This window comes from Apteryx rowi, unplaced genomic scaffold (assembly GCF_003343035.1).
Source record: "Apteryx rowi isolate R43461 unplaced genomic scaffold, aptRow1 scaffold_5, whole genome shotgun sequence".
NCBI lineage: Eukaryota > Metazoa > Chordata > Aves > Apterygiformes > Apterygidae > Apteryx > Apteryx rowi.
Window position 1 is genome coordinate 7,370,518 of NW_020450760.1, and position 22,112 is coordinate 7,392,629.

Here is a 22,112-nt window from a genome sequence, read left to right on the forward strand (position 1 = left end):
GAAGGAGAAGAAGAAGAAAATGGCTTGTTGGGGTATGTCAGAAGTGTGGAAAGGTGTTGAAAAGCCATTGATGGATAAGAGGATGGTCATGGCACTTATTGTGCTGTACCACCTGGATGCAGACCTGCTGACAGCTTGGGGAAAAAGGACTGGTTAGTGGAGAAGGATATGTCAGAAGCTGCAGATCTGTCACTGCGGTGCCGCAGTGAAGCAAGTTTGTCAGCTCACCGCAGCCCCAGCTAAACCATTGCTGGGACTTCAAGCTTGTTCATTTACCACTGTTTAAGGTCACTCAGCCATTATTTCTATGAGGTAAATAAACAGTGACTCAAAGGCTATGGTTTCACAGCAGTTTAAGACAATCCATGCCATCACTGTGCTGGTCATGTCCTCCCCAAAACACGGGGTCTGCACCTTCCCTCCCCTCCAGGCTGCTATTGCTTGTCTGACCCTGGAGTAATCTGACCCGGGGGGCAACGGGGTAGAAGAAGGTTTTGTGCTGGGCATAGCTCCCTGGCCTGGCTCCCTGCTTGATTCAGCGAGGTATGCACAAATATTTAACTTCTTGTGAGCCATAAGTCCTACCCTCCCCCGCTGCTCACAGCCTCGTCCCCACAGGGGCTGAGGAGAGACATGGGTGCTGGGCACCTCCAAAAGATCAGGAGACTACAAATGGGTCCCAGTGCCTTGCACGGGTATCCTTCCTGTAAAATGTTATCCCTCATGTCTCTGTTTCCTTCTTTTCCTGTTTGTAGGAGGAGGACAGGAGCAGTGACACTGTATTTGTAAAAGGCATATGAGCTTTGGGATGAAGGGTGTCAGGGTTGCAAAGACCCCTGGTTTCACCTCACTGGTACCAGTAACCCTGAATTACTCCCTGGAGCTGCCTCTTCCACTCCAGTAAGTCCAGAGATCCTCAAGGGTGCACAGGTTCCTAATTGTGGTGCATCAAATAAATGCCTAAGGTTAGGCAGGGTGGCTCCAGGCTAGACCTCAATAGCTAGGTCTAACAGCAAGGACAGTTGCCAGAATCCCAGGCCAAGGGACTAACACCTGCCATCCATCCCTAACACAGGCTGCTCTTCAGTGTGCCCCTCAGGCAATTTCTACTGCAGTTTCCAGACCCAGAGGACCCATCCCTGCTGGAAACATAACACAGTGCACATATGTGACTTTTTTTCAGCTGTAAAGGTCACCAGCGTCATCCAGTCTAAAACTAACCTGACAGAGAAAGAATTAGGACTGCATTCCTGGGAGTTCAGTACAGAGTTACACCAAAATGACAATATAAGAACAGCCTTGCTGTGACAAATTCACCTTGTGTCCTCTGCCCTTTTTCTGCAGACAAGCCTTCTGTCCTGCCTTGGGATGCACATGTCAGCCCTCCAGAAACACTCATCAAGTTGGTTTGATTGCTTGCTTATAGGTGAGGAGCCACAGAAATGAACCTATGCAGACCTTGAGAATACTGAACATGGTTATGATCATTCAACTTTATCATCAGGTATTTTACCTCACTGGTCTATTTTCAAAGCATCCTAACATTAACCACTATTCTTAGCATCCTAAGGAGTGCATTGCCCCTAGTGTTTGTGATTCTGGCCATTTAACACAAAAAATAGTTAAATACACACCAAAACCACTTCTGAACAAGTGCTCGGAAAAAGAGGCAATCGGTAACATGACAGAGATCAGACAAGAGATCTCATTGCTACATCTCCATGAAAGATGGAGGAAGAGAGGCCTGTGTGTGTATGGAAGCACATTCATGTGTTGAGATATTTTTAGACCAACATACAACGTCATGTATCTTGCCAGCTGAAGGCTGGGAGCACCCTGTCATTCACTTCCACTATAGTTCAAATTGCAGTTGCCCTGTGTTACTTATTTGTCCTCCGGACAGAAAGGAAAGCGGTCCAAAGCCAAACTCTTACCTGACTGCTGATTCAGCAGGAGAAGCTCTGAGCTTTGCATGGTTTCTATTTTGGGGGGGGGGGGGAGGGTGGGGTGGGAGGGAGTGGGGTGGATATCATGGGTGACAGATTCCTTGGAGAGAACTCAAGGCAAAAAAAAGGAGAGAGAGAGAGGAGAGAGGAAAAACATTTCTTGGCAGGCAAGATGAAAGGTTGGGCCAGGTCCCAGGCTGACATTAAGCCAAACGTGTGGGACAACCTTCCTTTGCCTAGAGGTCTGCTAGCAATTTGTAGAACAGTGTTGCAGGTAGCCAGCAGAGCTGTCAGCCTCCAGACTCCACTATTTTTTGTGTTCTCTTTGTTTCCTTGGTGAAGTTTCCCAAGCATCACAAAACTTAACCTAGTTCACAAGGGACTTTGAATGCTTCTAGTTCTGCCCAATGGTTGCTTTTATAAGACAGAGGCTTGCAAAGGCTGACTTTCTCCGAAGCACCACAGAAGGGGTGTATCTGGACTGTGTGGATTCCCTACATTTGGCAAGGTCTTTCCCAGTATCTGCAAGGTTGTATTTAGTTGATTTGAACAAAACATGTGAAGTTCCCCCAGAATTCATTAGTCTTGTGAAAGCAGATAGAAAGTACAAATTAACATAGTCAGGGGGTAATTTCAAGCAGTAAGACAGGTCTTTCAACCCTACCAGAAACAGTTTTGTCCCACAGAGCCTGAAGAACCACAGGGAACAAAACATCAGCATCCCCAGCCCTTGTAGGACCTGACCTGGGCCAGCATTGCAGCTCTGCCTTGGAAAACAACTCTCAGAGTGCAGTTTCATGTTCCTCCTAGCCCAGAGCAATGGCAGGATGCTGCTGAAAGGGAAGTCCCAACATACACGCACTCCTAACTCTTAGCTTTTGCCGCTCCTTTTGCTTCAGATCTGGAGGCTGTGTAGCCACTGAGGAAGCTGGTTCAGCTTCCTAATCCAGCAGAAAACTCAGCCACCAAAAAAAAAAGGGTTTCTGAGAACTGGATTCTGTTCCTGGCCTCACCACAAACTTACAATCTGATCTGGGGCAAGGTCAGGGGTTAAATGCTTAACAAGGATCCAGGGGATTGTGCTACAGAGTGAGTGGCTATAACCAAATCAGCAAAATGAGCTGGTGCCTCAGTTTCCCTCCCTACAGTACTGGTAGTAGATATCTGTCTTGTTGTTGGGAGGATTAATATTTTTGAAGCACTTAGAGATCCTCTCATTATGCATAGAAGGGCCTGGTATTAATCATAGAATGTCATTATGATTAGTGAAAACACTATGTATGTCCATTTAAAAGGGATCAGTAATGTAGCAAACAGCAAATGCAAATGTTTACTCTAATATCAAATACCAGGGTAAGTTAATAATTTGGATAAGGTTTCACCATTCCTTTAAGAATATTTAATTTGAATGCAATAGATATGCATCTCCCTAAGCATATGCGCAGGAATACCCTGCACACCGTGTGATATTTCTCTAGTGCAGGCAGGGAGGAGGGACTGTGACAGCTAGAGGACAGAAATGTTTCTACCAGATTTTCTAGTCAAGCCAGAGTCAGGTATTTCTCCCTATGGCTATGGCAGGGGAACTGGTGTCCGAGTCAAGCATATCTGGCCCAGGTGGCAATGGATTCCAACAAATTCCCTGACACCCAATATGCCTCAGAGGGAAGCTGCTGGCCTGGGCCCTGACTTCTCCAATTTCTGCAGTGAGACGTGTCCTGGGCAGGAAAAATGGCTGGGAGAGGCAGACAAAGTCTGGATTCAGTGAGAAGTAGGAATCCCACGGATCCCTCCTAGGAAACAAATGCTGCTGCCCGTTAGCCAGCCACAGAGGCAACAAGACCAGCTCCTTCCACCTCAGTGATTCCTCCCATGGGACCAGTCTACCAGAGGGAGACAGTATTTGAACCTGATGTGAATCTGGCTCACAGGGCACTTTTAGCACTGACTGGTATTGCCAAAGCAAAAATCCTTTGCTCAGACATAAATATATTCCATATTTAGCAGAAAGGCAATAGTAAATCTGGGGAAGGCACACAGATATGCATATATATATATATATATATGTCCATCTATTTGAAAAGAGTTGCATTCTCTAGCACACCCTGGCTCGCATGCATCTAACAGAATATCTATTTAGGAAAATATGACTAGCATAACAAGCTGTGCAGTGCTCACATCTGCTAATTCTTTGCTGCTCAAGTAATCATCTTCACTTGCAAAAAGACTTGTACTATTTTGGGGTACAGTCAAAGAGGAGCTAAGCGCTCCAAACTTCTCCCTGCTGAAACCTTGAGGGAAGCATTGCCTTAACATTCCCGCTTCAGCAGGGCATTTTGACTCAGCGATCCCATTTCTGGAAGCGGGTAGAATTACTTTAGTTGACTCAGAGAGGTATGAGATGGACAGAGGAAAGGCTTGCAGCTACAATAGCTACCGTATCGGGTGACGCTTTTAGCTTTATTACATTTGCACAGCTTAAATGGTGCTGTTTGCTTGACCACAGCTACTTGCAGCACTGTTTTATCGCGCACATTCACACAAACACACACACACACACACACACACACACACACCCCGCTTCACAGTAAAAAACACCAGCTGAAAGCTTGCCTTGTCTCTCTGAGCACCCAGCAGACTGGGATGGATTCTGACCTCAGCCCCTCTCCGGCAGAGTTACTCCGGACTGACGCCAGCACAAGGCTCCAACTCAGCCAGTGCATGCTTGTGTTTTAGGGATTGCCTCCGCCAAGGGGAGGATGGGGTTAGTACGGGTGTTCCTACCTTGTGTGAGCAGGTCATCACTGCCAAGCACCGCGTGGTGAAGGGAGAGAGTGGGCTGAGGCTGTCTGCAGAAAATACAGCATACGCACACACACTTTATTCAGCAGTCCCCACTGCCCCTTCACAGCAGATGGGGTGCAACTGCCTCTCCACCCTGCCTATCATAGGTAGCCCTCTCTGGCAAGGGAGCATAGCGCTGGTTTGGCAGCCAGGGTTTAACCCCTGCAGACCCTGTGCCCCCTGTCTGGTGGTCAGCCCTTCTGGATGCCTGTCCAGCTGTGTCCTCACTGCTGCTGCTGCTCCTCGTGCCGGCTCAATGCCAGCCTGCCCACAGCCAGCCGTGGCACCCTTTCGCCTCCCAGCTTCCCGTACAGATGTGCCCTGCCCCAGTCACCATGCGTTCCAGAGTGCTCTGCTGCCAGCGGCTCTCCTGGAACAGCTGCCTGCCTTCATTTAGGTGGTGTGTGTCCAGTGCAGGACTCACAGTAAGATACGACTCCTCAGGTACTGCAGCTACATCCCTTTCCTTTGCTCTTTTAAATTTGTGGGCAGCTCCTATCGATTTCACTGTTGTGAGTGCTGTGCTATGTCCCCCCGCAGCCCACAGCTAGTAATTCTGGTAATTTTACCAAGGTTTTGAACAAGCCCTACAGCTCTGATAACACAGCCACTAATCCAGGCCTTCTCCATCAGGGCTGTAATGGCRTTGCATCTTCTCATTCAGCAAATTTCAGAGAAGAAAGCAGCTTTATTAAATCACTTATTTACCATCTGCATCTCAGATTTTAAGGAATAATTTTTCTCATGAAGCCAGAGAGGCTGGAATGAGATATGACATTAATGTTTGAAGGTTTTTAGCTTCATAAAATACATAACAAGCACTCCAGCCCCCTCCAGCTCAGACATAATGACCAATAAATATTCACTATGGCAAAAAAAAATCACTTACTTCTCCACACACAACCCCTCTGAAGTTTGCAGAAAGGTAGCTGGGGAAAAGAGTGGCAGAATTTTGATACCTCCATCCTCAAATTAAACTTGCCATTGGAGCAAATTACTTATCCTACTTATATAGAGACAGAATTAATTGGCCAGCAAAATTTCTGCTATATGGTTTGCAACCCTGAGAAACTGATGTAAGGAACTGCTCTGAACAGAATAGTGGTTTTCAAGACCTTCTCTTTCTGAACGTTAGTATTATCTTGCCTCTGACACCTTAAAAACTCTTAACAAACTTCAGTTAATCAATTCTCATGTTGCTGTGGTGATGTAGTGCTGTTACTCAGTTATTATTTGTATCTGGGACAACTGTGCTCAGGAATCAAAAAGCACAAGGCCTTGACGTTTTGGACCATTTCTGAAAATAAGCACCATTTACTTGGGGGTCTACTTATTTACTTATCTCTACTGCAATAGCACCCCCACTCCTCCAAAAGGGATGCAGGGATAAGGGCTCAGCATGTTCATTGCTGGATAGGGCCCTTACCTCAAACAGGATCAGTAGTCCAAAGCAGAAGTGTGGCAAATGGATGTGACTTCAGTGTCCTTGAGGCGAAATACCTTTGCTGCCTTGGGAGTCAGCTCTGGTGTGATCTGCCAGCCAGTCAAGCTCCCGTGGATGTGTGAAGTGGTTGGAGGAGGACACAGGTGGATTTTGTCTTTGGTCACCAGAAAAGTGACTCTGTAGGGACTCAAGCCAGCTGCAAGAAGTTACAGGAACTCTTGTGGGGGGGAGGGGATGGGACAGGATGGAATGGGACAGAAGCTGAATTAAAGAAAACTAAGTGGTTTAGTCTAGATCCTGCACAGTGGATTATGATCTAGTTGCTGCTCTCAATACCAGGTTTGGCCGTCACAGCACATCCCATCCCCTTTGACTGTAGCACTGCTCTACAATGATGATGTTATGGTGAGACCCCTCCATTGTCTTTTAGAGAACATGTGCTAAACCTGTTTTCCCCTGCTTTTTGCTAACTCTAAATCTCATGATGACTTCTTAAATGTCTACGTTCATTGTCATTCATATGTAAGGCCTCACAAAGGACAACATAAACAAACACAAGCGCACACAAACACACACTCCCTTCCCTACACAGAATGGGTCCCTGTAATACAGTTGGGAAAGTGTGATAATCTTCAGGGACATCATATGGCTTTTGATGACCATACATACCCTCTGCTCACAAATCCATCTGCACCAGGATTTGGTCAGTCATTCCAAACAGCTGCCTTTTTTTTTCTAATTACTCTTCCAAAGAACTATTTTTTTCTATTCCCAAATGTAAAATTTCTATTCCCAAATTCCAAAATTATAATGGCTAAGGTCTGCCATGGACAATATTTTGTCCTAGTTTTACTAACACATGTCTCTGTGCTCTTTAGCAATCTAAGCAGGCAAACATTTATAGCTCTGTGAAGTGAAATTTGCTGCAGTCTCCAATGGATGGCTTTTACGTATTGTGTCTTAATGCCTGTGTTTCAGGTTTAGCGATCCCTCTGGGTGTCACAAGCTTGTATTGCTGATGTCAGAGAAGCCATTTATATTTGCTGATGGATGAGTACATATATAGTCCTGCTATCATTTGGAAAAATGCTATAAAATAGATCTTCTCTGGGATGTGCAGACTGTTTACACAATGGCGTGGTAGGGGATGTACACTTACAAGCAATGGAGCCAGCCCAAATATATGCCAAATAAGCTTCATAGCCACACTCCAGGGCACACTGTTCTATGTGTATACCTCTACACACAAACTGAGACACATGCATGCACACACACATATATGTTTTTCAGCTACTGCTGTGTCGAGGTTGGAAAGTCAAGAATATAAAATAGCACATAGCAATTCAGGACAGGAAGTGAAAAACTATGTTTAGATGAAACTGTAGTGGAAAGAAGACGAGCAGAATATTGCTAATCTGATGGGGATGTGCTTATGGTTGTGCCCCCATTCCTGTGAACATGGGTACAGGGCTGTCTGCAATGATGAAGAGTACCGCACTCAAGGGCAGTACTTCCCATGTGCTCTGGCCCCTAGTAATCAAAGGGACAGTTGCCTTCTGTGCTACCACCAGCCATCACCACTGTGCAGTGTGTTCAAAGCACAGGCTGAGGTCGGTGACTCCTAACTTACCCAGGAGCACTGTCAAGATCACAAGATGAGTCAGTGTGGTTGCAAACATGCTTTTCTGTAAAATGAATTTCAGGAGATATTTCATGTCCAGTCTCTGGATACACCAACTACAGGTCTCCTCGGCAGCACCTCCTTTTTTGTCTTTTTATAGTAATATTCTGACCCTGGTGTAATGCATCTTTGGCACAGGTATTTCATTCCTGAGAAATGCCAAACCCTGGGCCTGGAAGGTCTACCCCTTGACAACAGGACATGACAGACAGCACACTTGATGACTCTGATTTGTCTCCAGCTGCCTAAACAGTTCCTTACCCACTTTACCCCTGCACCTCACATGTTCTGGATGGAAACTTCCTTTGAGCAGCACTTTGCATCAGGTCCAAGACTGCCGAGGCCAGTGGGACTCATTCTACTAATTCCAATAAGTTTAGATTAAGTTATTTTCAAAGGAGGACTCCTGAGGAGAGTTGGGATTGTCTAATTGTTTTCTCAGTTCAAACTCGTAAATGCTGGTATTAGATTTATTTACACCACTGCAGAGACAGATGTGCAACCAAGGCACAAGACTCAACTGATAACAAAACTTTTGCAGGCAACAAAATCCAAAAGCTCCCATTCCAGCAGAAATGATAGGTTTGATAGGTTTGATAGGGCAATTAACAGAGTGGTTCTTGCTCTACACAGGAGATGAGATTAGACAGTCCAAACAGCCCCCTCTGAAGCTAAAATCTGTGAATCTATATAAGAGTTCTTCAGTTTCCAGACCCCGCCAGTGCCTGGCCTCTTTACTTAGACATTTACAATCATGGCAGGAAACCAGTGTCAATTGTGAGGGTGTTTTTTGTACCAAAAAGACTTGTCACTAAAAAAATGCATTAAAATCATCACTTCATTAAAGTAGCCTGGTGCCCCGGAAGTGAGAACCACTGTAACACATCTCGACTGTCTGAACCAGCCATTATCCCAAATGGCTACTTAATATTTGCGTATTGCAGATTATGTCTTCATCTCAGCTCTGTCTGCTCTCCTCATCATCTCCTCCATACATTTGCCAGATGTTGGAACGAAGGCATATACCTTTTCATGAAACCGTGGTCATCAGGCTCAATTGGCTCACATTTCTCCAGATGTTTTGTGATCTCATCACTTATCAACGTTCCTAGGAGTTAGCCTGACTCTGGGTCAGGCTTACTGGTTATAATTTCCTTGTTGTTCCCCAGCCCATTTTGGAAGAATTTGATTAGACTGATTTCCATCCAGCTCCTAGTTACCCTTCTCCCCACATTTCTTGCTGAGGAACTATTGGTTTCTGATGCAGACTTCTCTCCAGCGTCTTTATGCCATTTAAGAAGCCTAAGTCAGCAAACCCTCCTTATTGGTTTGCTACATGCACATTAGACCCTGCAGTCACTACTAGGGATGGATACTTTTCAAGTTGCTAGGGTACTTTTATGATAAATTGCACTGTCATAGTCCCTGTGCGTGTGAGTAACCTTTTATACATTTAACTAACAACCTGAAGACTCAGGTGGATGAAGGTACAATCTGGGCAATTGCTCATGCAATTTTTGTGCACAGAATTTTAAAATCAGGTCCAAATTCTCCACCAGCAACTTGCCCCCTATTACCTTCTTTTGCTTTTGAAAGCTAGCAATTTTATCTACAAATACTTTGTGAAATTGGTGCCTAATTCAATGTGACCATAACAGGAAATACGCTAAGCATCATTTAGCTATGTTTCTAATTCTGTAGTGTGTTGGATGCCACAAGGTATGCATCCTGAAGTGTCATTTTGAGGATCTTCAGCAATACCGAGGCATGTAAACAGAAAAGTTAAAACATATTTTTTAAATATGTAAGTTCTTATTTATGAGTGGGAGATAGATTGAAAATATAGACAAGCAGTTAATGAAAGAAAAGAGAAGTCAGATCCAATCTGTTCTCTTACACTGTTCGGATGCTCACAGATTTATGAAGAACACACGTGTCATACACACTCATGCTTCAATATTCCTAAAACCACTTGTTTTACAGCCCAAATCTAGGGTCTATGGCTTGTTTACTCTCTCTTGGAACTCTAAACCGAAAGCAAATCTTTGCAAGCATGTGGCTTCTCTCAGCCAGGCTGAGAAGGGGATAAACAGTATAAATCTTTCAGTTTCTCAGTACTTGGTATCTTCACTGTCACAAATGCAGGGAATACCTACAAAGTGCATATTCCTATGGATTACCATCTACTAAATTCCTCCTGCCAGTCTGCAAGGATTGGATTCTTTCATTTGTCTCTTATGGGTGTGCAATCTTTGTCCCTTAGTGCTTAATCTTAAGTTGAACTGAGTAATTGTATCTTGGAGCAGAGATGGCATTTTTCCTCGCTACTAGGTAAACACCTGAAGAAGGCAAAAGCAATGACAGCTATAATGCAGGGTTCTCCCTCCATTCCCCTCATTCCATGTGTGCATTCGGGAACAGTGCTATGGTGAAACCATAGCTAGTGTGCCTGACAGCAGCAATTTTACCTTCTTTTTGACTGAGTGTGCTCTAAGTCAAGGAAGACTGGACTGAAAATGCAAATATCCAATGTCTATCCATCTATACAGCTTCTTCTACCACACCCATCACAGACACATTTAAGAGCTTCTATTCATGGGAAACAGGCTGTCTAAGTGTGTCAGATAGATAAGAAGCATTCACAATACCTAGTATTACATGTTTTTCCAAGGGGGGGGGTGACCAAAGGTTTCAGCAGTTATGTCATTTTCCCCTGATTGTTTTCAACAGGAAACAGAAATGCTCAGCTTCAGCATGGGCTTTACGATACAGCTGAGCCTTGGGTGAATTCCAGCCTGACCCCAGAGTCCCAGCAGCTGGCTGTCCTCCAAATCAAAAACCCGTTTTCTCTCCTGCTACTTTCTCTTGGGACTTGATCCTATAAGGTGCAGTGTCTGTTGTCCAGGAGCCAGAAAAGCCTAGAGCCTTTTCGTAACTGAAAGCACACCTCAAGTCTCCTGGGAGTCTATGGACAGGGTGTGTGCRCTCCTTGGCTAGCTGGAGCTGGAGTGACCATCACCTCATAGGATCAAGCTCTTATCCACTTCTCAGCATTTCAGTGGAAACAAAGCAAGTCTCCCAGAAAATATTTGTCATGTTTCCAAAAGCACATAATTCCCTTATTCTGTTGTTCGCCTTTAACAGCAGATTGCAGTTCATCCTTCTTCTTCCCTAAATAGCTGAGATTCAAGCTAAATAAAGTTAGTGCAGTTTGTTTTCAGCTGGAATGTGTTAGCTAAAGGAAATACTGTACATTACAATACAACTGTGCTGCTACATTGTGATTATGTAGCTGATAACTCCCCAGCCAGCTTGCAAACACAGTTGAGAGTGCTTTGTTAAGTAGGAAAAGGGAAGAGACATTGTTATTAAAAGTGAGCATTCATTAAAATTTTAGGRCTTACCCTGAGTCATCCCTGGCTCCCTTGTCTCCTGCTGATGTTTTCATCATTACAGCAAACTTTAAGGCACTTTCTGTTTCACAGTGGCTTTAGAGTTCCTTGCTGAAGAAAGAAATTCCATTCCATCGCTGAGTAGAAATTACTCATCCTTAGGCTTTGCACTGAAGAAGATGATATTTCAAGGGGCAGCAGGGGGAGGATGTTTATAACCAGCTTCAGGCTCAGTAGTATCGGAAGGCAGCGGACTAAACAAGCACTGAAATGAAAGCAAACTACCAAGAAGGTCTGATTTTAGCCTCTCTTATTTCTACTTCCTGTATTTATATGAACGAGGGATTTCAGGAAGAGGCAGTCTTTGGTGGTCAAGGGTGTGTGTGTGTATTATAAAGCCATATTTAGTAGTGAAAGCAGGTTAGTGGTATTAGAAAGAAGGGCCTGAGAATGTCAGCTTCTGGTTTGTTTCTCTAACTTAAGTAAGTATTGGGGGAAATTGTTTTGCCGGCTACAGGTATATCAGGAGGCAACAGAGGATGGTGAACTTTGTAATGGATTTTATAAGGCAGCAAGGCAGTAAGTCTCCGTCTGCAAATTCCTGAAGCATGTGTATTTCTATTGCTTGAGTAACTGGAACCAGATGGAGCTTGGAAACCTTTATATTTACACAGGACCTGAGAAAAGGAAATGTCTAACACTGGCAGAGCACAGCTTTGCAAAAAAGTTCCCAGTTAGTGCAAAAGCTAATGACAAGATTATAGGACTGCTAGTAAAAGAGTAGCTATCCATGCCATAAAGTTTCACTCTCAGAGCGTATTTGACCTGGAGTTACATAAGTAGTTGAGCAGTGTTTGCTCTACTGGAACCCAACTGAATGTAGACCAGCTGTGGATGCTTGGGACTGACAGATGTGCTGTTAGACAGAGCTGGTGGCACTCCTATTTGGCAGCCCTATTATTCAGGAAATATTTGATGTTAGGAGAATACGTGATGGAAAAAATAAGGTGGAAATAGGGAGTAGAGGCTGAAAAAGCAGTTGCATGGAAAAGAGAGGGAGATGAAGGTAACCTTTTGCCCCTTTTATCTTTGGAAGGAATTTCCTAGCTTCCCAGGATATTGGCCAGAAAGTAGACTGTGCCATAAAGCCCACAGTGGAAATGGAAAAGCCAGTGTACTGGCATGTGGGGAAATTAGATCTCAGTGGAGAACACAGAGCCAGTTCTGCTGGCACTGACTGAGGATCTCGGGCRTTGTCTGAGGTAGGGAGAGTTGGAGAGACCTTTATGATCATCAAATCACACCTGTGTAACACAGGACAAGCTATTCTCAAGGGCTTTTTCATCAAGCCCGTAAATTCTGTTAGCATTAGAAAATTTCTCTTAAAAAGCCTTTAGAAGGATTTATTTTAGAAATTCAAGAAAGCCCGACTCAAAGGCTTCATGATGGAAAATTCATCACCTCTCTAGGTAGGCTTAATTATCAATATTATTAAAATTCACACCTGATCTTTTTGCCTTGACTTGTCTAGTTTAACTTTTCATCTACTGGATCTCATTATGCTTTTTTCTACTAAATTAGGGAGCTCTTTACTCCAACTCAGGTAGGCACTTTCAGACAATGATGAAGTCACTTCAGTCCTCTTGGACAAACTAGCTGGCTGAGGTTCACCCATCTCTCACTGCAGGCTTGCCAGATCTCAGCTCAGAATTCTTCTGTTGACTCTGGAGTAGAGTTGGTTCTGTGCACAGAGGTCCCAGGAAAAATGTGTTCTGAATTTGTTCAGCAACTTGGCGCCTTTGAAATGTACCTTGCATGATGGAATAASAACAAACTCCTGAATGTATCACACAAATTCAGCTATACCCCAGGTTTTCATTTCCTTCCACTGCAATCTAATGGTAACCAGTCCCACTCAGGTTTACCCTTGCTTTGCCACGAAGTAAGTTTGCTGAGAGGCAGAAAACCATAAAGATGTGCTGTACTGCCCTGCCCACATGCGAAGGATCTGTGTTCACATAGATATGCAGTGATCCTAGACAGATTTACAAAGAGCTAAGATTTTGTGCATACAGAATATCAGTTTTCACCAAGTGTTAGGCATTTCCAAAAAAGTTGTTAGAGAAGAAGAAACATAAGGACTAGAACTGTTAAAAACATACAGAAAAAAACAGCAAAATACAGAATAAAATACAAAAATCCAGTATTGTGGTGCTATTTCACTTTCATGTGATCTGAGAGAAACCTTTTTTGTTGTTGTTTTTCATGAAATCTTTCACTCTATTTGCAATTTAAAGAATGTACATTGTTTCAAAAATGTAAAGTTTTGAAATTAGCTTTGTTAAAGATATTGACTAAAAATTCATGAAGTCTAATTTTTTTCTGCAAAATATCTAATATTTGTGCAAAATGGTTAAATGTTTCTGTAAAATATTTAAAATGTGAAAATAAAGGCAAATTTTAACAAAAGATATTTTGTCAGAGCTTAGCTGGGTGTTCTTTTAAGCCAGAGATCTGACAGGATTGGAATGTGACATTGTGTTCTAGTATCAGGCTGTGGAAGTAAACAGATTTTACAAAAGCTAAATAACAAAGTAATATCCAGATACTGCAAAATGCTGGTTCTCTGTGACAGATCCAAGCCAAATAGGTTTTAGAGAAAGAATTGAATTTTCCAACAATTTGGGCTATTCAGATGCAGTATTGTTTACAAGCTCATTTCTAGCCTAAAAATTGCTTCAATTTCTGTGTGTGTGTGTGTGTGTGTGTGTGTGTGTGCGTGTGCACGTGTGCACATGTGTGTATAGGGACAGAGAGAATTCTTGTCTTTCCTAGTACTGATTCACCCTTTTCAGCTTAAACCACAGCATTTTGCAGCCCTTTTTTGTATTTTTATGCAGCTGAGTTGGAAAGGTTTAAAAATGGCTTATGGGGAAGCCCTTAAGTACAACAAGCACTTTGGCTATAATAAGGTGCTTTCAACCTATGCAGGTTATACAACAATTCTGCCTTTCATATAGTAGGAAGCAACAGCATCTGTAATATGGTATAAGATAAGAGCCTGTGGGAATTGTCATGCCTATTGTGTCACTAATCCATGGATTATGGGCCTTTTATAGAGCTTATTACATAATAGATCCTGATGGGTCATCATGCCAAACCTATGGGGTATTAAAAGAATGGGCACTTTCTACATTTAGATTATTTTAAAAAATTAATTCTGTGTTTACAAAAGAATCCTTTTCTTTCCCCAGCTTAAAAAAGTTAGTCTGGCACGTGCGAAAAAGACTGAACTCCTCCACAAAAGCCAAAGAATGCAGCATATTCTTTCTGTCTGCTTCACAAGGTTAAGAAAAATAAGGTCAAGCTTAGTTTTTACTATCTCCTTGCTGACTAGCAGTATTAATGGGGAGAAGACATTTATCTAAAGAACTTGTGAATAAACCAGCACATGAGACTAAGCAAACTCTTAGTTCCTCTTTTTCAAAGAATTCCATTTAAAAGCTTTTCTTCAACCCAGAACAGACTGCACCAGGGGCTGTGTACTTGTACAAGAAGTCATCTTAGGTCCTGAGATGGATTAGAGGGATGTTGAGAATGGGCACTCCAGAGTTAAGAGAGGATATTCTTTCTCTTCACAGTATCTCCAGAGCCTCGGCAACCAGGAAAGTAGACCTGCAGGTGGCTGCTTAGACCTTGCTTCCATTCCCTCTAGTCAGCATCCAGTACTCAGTGTGAACCTGCTGGATGTCACTATACCATGGGACAAAGCAGCCAGAATACCGTGATCAGGGTGTTCCTGAGACTGCCATAATGCCTYCTGGACTGGTGCCTTAGTACACCAGACTGTGCTTTCAGGAAACCAAACATTTCTAGCCCCAAAAGAGCAAACAAGTGTTATGAAATTGCTGTGAATCAAACTCTGACACACTTAATCACCCCAAATACCGACTTGATCCAGCTGATAGCCCTTTGAAAAGAYGAAAATGAGGGCCTTTCGTCATTCAGTTCAGCAGGGTCCCGATTCCACCAAGAAAGTGCAGGCACATRTCCCAGTAGGTTCCTGAAATTTTAGATTTTCAACAACACATATGAGAATATTTCACATGCTCTCATCATCMGAGAAAAATACAGCAAACACTATAGCTTTTCTTATATGTTTTATTGACAGTGTACATCTGTTGATATATAGTGCATTACAATACTGACTGCTAGAATTTTTTATAAATGTTTAGTTCATTTTAACTACTTTTAAAATTTTCACAATAAAAATAATCAAATAACATGCCAACATTTTTTAACGAATTATCACATTAAATCCATCTGGATTTCATGACATATGTATCTGTACAAAGGACCCCATATCACAGAGCATTCACAGTGCATAAGGTCACAGTCATTGAAAAAATAAATAACATGATAAATAGATTTGTATTTACAGTTTACAAACTCATCCCTTCCTGTTTTCAAAGTAAGCAGTTCTAGAAAGTTTTAATAGTATTTAAAGAGGTACTGCACTTCTCAAGGGTGCATTGCAAATGCCTGCAAGTGTGAAACAAAGGAAACTTTAAAAGGTTCAGAAGTTATTTCAGTGACCATAAATGATTTCAAATACTTGCTTGCAACAGAGGAGATAGTGGCAGCCAAATTCTACTCTCAGTTCCATTGATGTAAATTTGTGCCAGTGACCAGGACATTGATGAACACTGGCACCACTCCCAAGAACATGAAGGCAAGAATTTGGTCACAACTTTGCTGCAGAGATTCAGCCATTTGGAACACAGACACTACTGGGCTAGCAGATTTACAAGTGTTCTTTGCATATGCAACTAGTATTTGAATAAAGGCCATAATCTTGCTGCAAAAACCCTCTGAAAAGATGCATCTCAGTGGGTATTAGTCTTTCCAGAGACTTTGCCTGTCCAGCTTTGATATATTCTGACACCTTCAGATTTTGTCACAATTCCCTATTGCTACACATCAACCTTCCCATTTGCCTTTCAAGCTTATCAAGATCACCTCAGTGATAAGATAGCCACGATTACATACATTTTGGGGGGCAAGAAAAATAGGAAAAAATGGGATTAATTTCACACTGGTAATTGCCTTTAAGGAAATATCAAAATAACATTAATTTCCTATTCATTTCTTTCAGACAGTGTGTTGTATATCAGAAGTATGGTAGCAAGCAGAACGTGTGATACACAAATTGCCACAATCATTACACCTCTCAGTCTGCGGAGTAGGAGCTACATGTATCTCAGATTTCAGGACATGGATGAGTAGGATCTCACAGCTTTCTCTGAGGAAAAAATATCAGAACCCCACACAAAGGTGCTCTGTGTTCTGTTACTGTGTGGAATAGGAAAATGTACGCTCAAGTTATTCACAAGGAGATTTTTAAACATGTGCATGCTAGGAAAGAAACTGGAATGCACCTGTCATTTGAATGACAACATTCTTTTCTTCAGCAAAACATGGATAATGTGCATACAGTTTTCAAAATAGTTCATATGATAATAAAGCTGCAAGTGGGGTTAGTACAGAATTGCTGGGACTAAATGCTGTCATTAATCTGTAACCATCATATACATCTCACCACCCAACAAACTTTGAAAAATCTAGAGTTCAGACCCCCCAAAATAAAAAGGAAAATGTGTAGTAAGTGCAAGAGTGCAGAGATTTTCTTTTGAATTCTTAAACACAAATAACTGAAGGATCTGAAGCTTGTAACAATAGAACATTATGCCCAAAAGTGCTGCATTTTAATTAGCAAGAATCTTTGGTTTCACCTGGCTATCAATGTTATCTTAGTGTCTGTTTCATGTTACATTAGAAAGTCTGATCTTTCCTTGGCATGAATAATCAGGCAGTATTTATACAATCTAAATCACTCTATCAAAAACATCTAACTGTAGTACACAAATAAATGGCATTACAATTGCAAGAAAACCAAGAATGGAAGACAGCAAAACTCATGAGAGAATTCTGCAACTCGAGCAAAAACCTAATAGAAACAGGTGTGTGTAATTAAAGCACAGTCACAAAGAGATTCAAAGACAGAATAGAATCTTCTCTATAATTGCTATATAAGAATTAGACTAGAAAAAAACTTTTCTGTATTTTTTACATGTTGACAAAATGTTTACAAACGTAATCTAAAATCAGGAACTAATTATGTGTTTGTCACAACTGCAGGAAGCATATAAAAATAAAATAAAATTGGCACACCAATGACTGAGCCAGGAGAAAGATGGTTGACTCTGCTGTACCTGTAGGGAAGACTTAAGGTGTTCTTCTAGGATGGACCACAACCTAGAGAGCAGCCCTTAGATCATCAAATAGTCATGAAGATAAGCACAGCTCTAGCTTTCCAGATTTAGGTTTAGACATGTAGATCCTGAGCCTGGAATCCTTACTYAGGCAATACTCTCCATGCATAAGTGGGATTCAGAGTACCTGCAGTGGGACTTGTATCACACAACTTTATAATGCAGTATAAATGTTATGGTCTATAAATGGAATTGGACACCACTGAACTCAATGGAAAAACTCCCACTGGATTACTACAATCAGGATTTCACCCTGCAGGTCTACATGGGACTGTATTACTCCAATGGAATCGTAGCAGAAAAGACCTCTTACGAAGCTCTTCTTGGCCTGCTGTAATGCAGTTTTCATCCTGCTTGTGCACCTGRGCAGGTGCACAGTTTTGAAGTTGTCTCTGAGACAAGGAATCAGTTCTCCTCTTATTAACAACACTGCAAATCTAAAGTGACAACAGCAGAGCAGAAGTCCATAGACTCTAGCCAAGCCTTTTTGTTTGAGGAAGAAATAAAATGTTTAGACTACAGAACCAAAAATATATGAAAGAATTCAAACGTGATACAAAACCCAGAGAACATGCTCAGCTGTCATCTTAGGACACAATCCAGCAAGGCACTTGGATACGCACTTAGCTTTAAGCATGCAATCAATCCTACTAAAGTTAAGCTTTGCTGGATATGGGATGTCTTTTTCTGAGTTGTATTACTTTTCAGTGTTAGCATGCTGGCAATTTTCAGATCACAGTAACAGTTTTCCCTCTCACATCCACCAGCTTTCTTTTCACTCTTGAGCTGAACATTAACTTACACAACATTGTGACATACATTCCAAACTCAGCCAGCTAATTTTTGCAATGGTTAGCAGAACAAAATGGCTACAAAATTTTACAGACACAATCTGAACAGATGCAGTATAAAACTGTACTAATTTCAGGGAGCCAAGCACAAATAGCTGCTTTTCTTGCTTGGAAAATTGCAAAATTTGTGGTGGTTTCCTGATCATATGAGCAATTTTTTTGTACATGTGAAAGGCACTAGTCCGCTGTTACTCAGCAATATCTTCCTGAATTACTGACACATTCTGAAGCAGGTGTACCTGACATGTAACAATCTGTCAGTCAGATCTTTCCCACACCAATTTTTCTGCATGGCTTGGTCTATAACTGTCATCTTTATTTATTTTAGCATATGGATAAAGTCTATATAGGGGCTCTTTAGCATAACTACTTCACATTATTTTGTGTCATCAAGGCCCTGATATAGTGTCTAATAATTCTTTGGCAAACAGTATATCCCTGGTCATATGGCGCTGTTAGAGGAAAATCCTATTAACATTATAAATAATGATAAGCATGGCAGGATATCTGTATCATAACAGAAGGTGCATGTGACACTGCCTCAGGAGGTGCAGCATTAGAATTCAGTATAAATTTTCCTGAAGTGGGTCTACATTTTAGTGAGGACTAAGAGATGACAGGACCAGTCATGACATTTAAGGTCAGTATTACCTTATGGAATTGTCTCTGGTGATGACACTGGTTTTCTGGTGCAGGTGATATTTCAACCATAAAAATAGTATCAATTTAGGCAGAACAATTTGAAATGATGTCTCAAGGATTCATGCCATTATCAAGCAATTTCATGCATGTTTGGGCCAGGGAACAGCTGCTATGGAACAAATTGGTGCCCCTACTCTTTTAAAGTTGGCCGGCTCAGAAATATGAAGGTACAGTACAATTTGCTGGGTCTGGCACTGTAAAAACTGATGCCCTCACCACTGTCAACTCAGCTGATCACTAGGCATTCAAAACTAGATTTTGGAATTACTCTTTTGTAGTATGAAGACATCCAGGCAGCCTGTACTGTGCACAGAAGAGCAAATGTTTGCTTGGAGGCAGCTAGTTCTCCAATACCACGGAAAGGCAGAACCTAGGAAGAATCCATTTAACTCAGCTTCCACCTCTACTCTTTTCATACCTAAGCCATCACAAAAGTATCAGCAGCAAACCATCCTCCTGAAAGGTAGCAGGGAAGAGAGTGAGACTAAAGGGGAATGCTCCTACAGTGTGTAGCAGTGTGCTGCATCTTCACAACCCTTCTGCAACAGATCACTCATGAAGATGAATATGAATTCAACCTCTTCTGCTTTACACTGCGGCAAAAATGTTTTGAATGCCAGGGAAGAGGTCATTTGCATACGTGAGGACAAATAAGTCTACTGTCATGCTTGTCTAGTCAATAAAGCATTTTAATAATGAAAGATTTGTTGCCATTGTTAGGACTAATTAGTTTAACTATCTAATTAAGGTGAAAAATCCCAAACCTTAATTGGGTACTAATACTGACAACTGTAACAAGAGTGAAGCAAATATCACATATTTTGAGAGGATCCAATTCCCATTAAAATTCAACAGCAAAATACCCTCCTTAATTTGTACCAAAATAATTTTTAAAATAGCCTTAATTGTAAACACATCGCCTGATGTAAACATTGTTCTACATGTGAGCTGGTTGAAAGGAATTATTTGTCATATATGGCAAAATAAAGAACTTTCTGAGTTAGTGCTTGTCTACTGAAGTTTTAAAGTATATTCTCATTGATGCAATAATGGGAATTTTTATATATAGACTAAAGTGCAGAATATTAATGTATTTAAAAATGCATCAACTTTTAATTGATAGATTTGCTTTATAAACATTAAAAAATTAAAAAAATCTATGTATAAAGTCAACTGTGCTTCTTTAGAAACTTATGTGCTCTTTCATTCATATACAACTTTAATATATTTTTAAAGTTTAGTAGAGGTTTCAAAATATGCTCATTTCTCAATCATATGAATCTAAATCATATGACTACTACAACGTGGAATGTTACCCATTATTCTTAACACTCTGGGCCAGATCTTGCTGTCCATCCAGAGTAATTCCTTTTGTCAGATTTATGCTGGTGGAAAGGATATCAAAACCTGGCTCTGCTAGGGGTTAAAAAAGCAGCATATCATACTTTAAAACTTGCATGCAATCAAATCAAGGACCAGATTCTCTTGACAGACTTGCTTTTGTCCTAGTTGTTTCTTATCTGCACTGCTCAGCGTTAGACACCCATCTTCATTAAGCTTCCGGGAATAAATAAAAAATGGAGAAGAATACACTAGTTTCTTGATTAGTACCTTAATGATGAAATAAGCTCCTTTCCCCCACCAATCAAATCAAATCATATCCAGGGTGAGTTTTATTGTCAGAAAGCCTGGATAGTGTTAAGATACTATTCTCAGATGGTAACAATAACTGATAGCTACCGAGCACCCAGTTGGATTTTATTTGATTAGTTTCTTCTAAATTTACAAAGTGGGCTTACTAGGGCCAATGCAAAATTTTTSTCACGGTGTAATATTCCACAAATGCTAGTTTATATTTATGTATACAGCATTCTTGTTAATGATAAAACATATTTTTCAAGTATGAATCTCTGCATGAAATTCTCTTCTTCAGTATTCAGATACTCTTACTTTTAGTGTGCATCATCAAAAGTGATACAACATCAACCATTTCCTCTTCTTTCTCTGCAAAGTTGTTCATGTTCACTGAAAAGAGTAATAAATAGTCAACATTCCCATCAAAAACTGTCCATGCAGTTCCTCTATAAGCAGAGCACTTGAAGGGGGAAATGATGTTCTCAACAGTGCATGCCATGATATGTGCCTTGGACTTTCAGGTCCTGTAGTTGAGATATTTTGACTGAGCCAAGAAAAGTTCTGAACTTGCCTCTTTTTCTTCCATGGACAGTAACTGTCAAAAACAAAAGAACTATAAAGATTTTTCTCCAGTCCTTTTATTAACCTTGGTGGTGTTTGATCGTCTGCAAGAGAATGAAAACCACAACAGTATGTCCCAGAAATGGGACATTTGAGAGTTCTGCATGAGATCCACACAGCTGTATGACTGAGCAGCAATATCCAAAGAGGAGGAAAATGCTTTGGTTGCCTCGAGTGAGCATGTTAAAAGAAAGATACGTTTTCCTTCCACACAGGTAAAAGTGCTTGTTAGCTGATGAAGCAGGAACGACACTCAAATTATTGACGGAGACACGGTAGAAATGTCTAAGTCTCCTGTCATTTACAGCACATGTAATCAAAAGAATCTCAGTCTCTCTCCTTACTGTGGTTTAAAGTTCTTCTCGGCACATTGGGAAGTTGACAAAAGTGAAGACATTAAACTCTATCAATATAGAGAAACACAAGAAAATAGCATAAAGAAACAATACGTAGATGCCTAATTTCCTGTCAAGCTTCCACTTATTTACATGGATTCCAATCACCTGCAAGCAAACAAAGTGTTAGTTAATTAAGCTCCAAAGGAGACTTCTGGAAACCACCATTAGAAGCTAAAAATTAGAGTCTTTTGAATTAGAGATCCCTAACCAAGATAAATATATATTCTTGGTAATTTTACAGATGAAAAGGCAGCATATGTTTTTCT

General features: G+C 41.4%; 2 protein-coding genes across 2 annotated transcripts in view; both read right to left on the minus strand.

Moving 5' to 3' along the window:
- Positions 1 to 11,583, minus strand: part of LOC112972670 (ras and Rab interactor 3-like) — a 33,530-nt gene extending 21,947 nt beyond the window's left edge. Inside the window, exon 1 of the mRNA XM_026079528.1 lies at positions 11,320 to 11,583. Within this exon, the coding sequence (XP_025935313.1) occupies positions 11,320 to 11,366 (47 nt within the window). The 5' untranslated portion in view covers positions 11,367 to 11,583. The remainder of the gene's footprint in view (positions 1 to 11,319) is intronic.
- LOC112972648 (ras and Rab interactor 3-like) overlaps positions 1 to 22,112 on the minus strand; it is a 178,850-nt gene that overhangs the window by 63,450 nt on the left and 93,288 nt on the right. Inside the window, exons 17-19 of the mRNA XM_026079456.1 lie at positions 21,801 to 21,951; positions 21,143 to 21,217; positions 20,509 to 20,608 (exon numbers count right to left, since the gene is read on the minus strand). Of these exons, the coding sequence (XP_025935241.1) occupies positions 20,509 to 20,608; positions 21,143 to 21,217; positions 21,801 to 21,951 (326 nt within the window). The remainder of the gene's footprint in view (positions 1 to 20,508; positions 20,609 to 21,142; positions 21,218 to 21,800; positions 21,952 to 22,112) is intronic.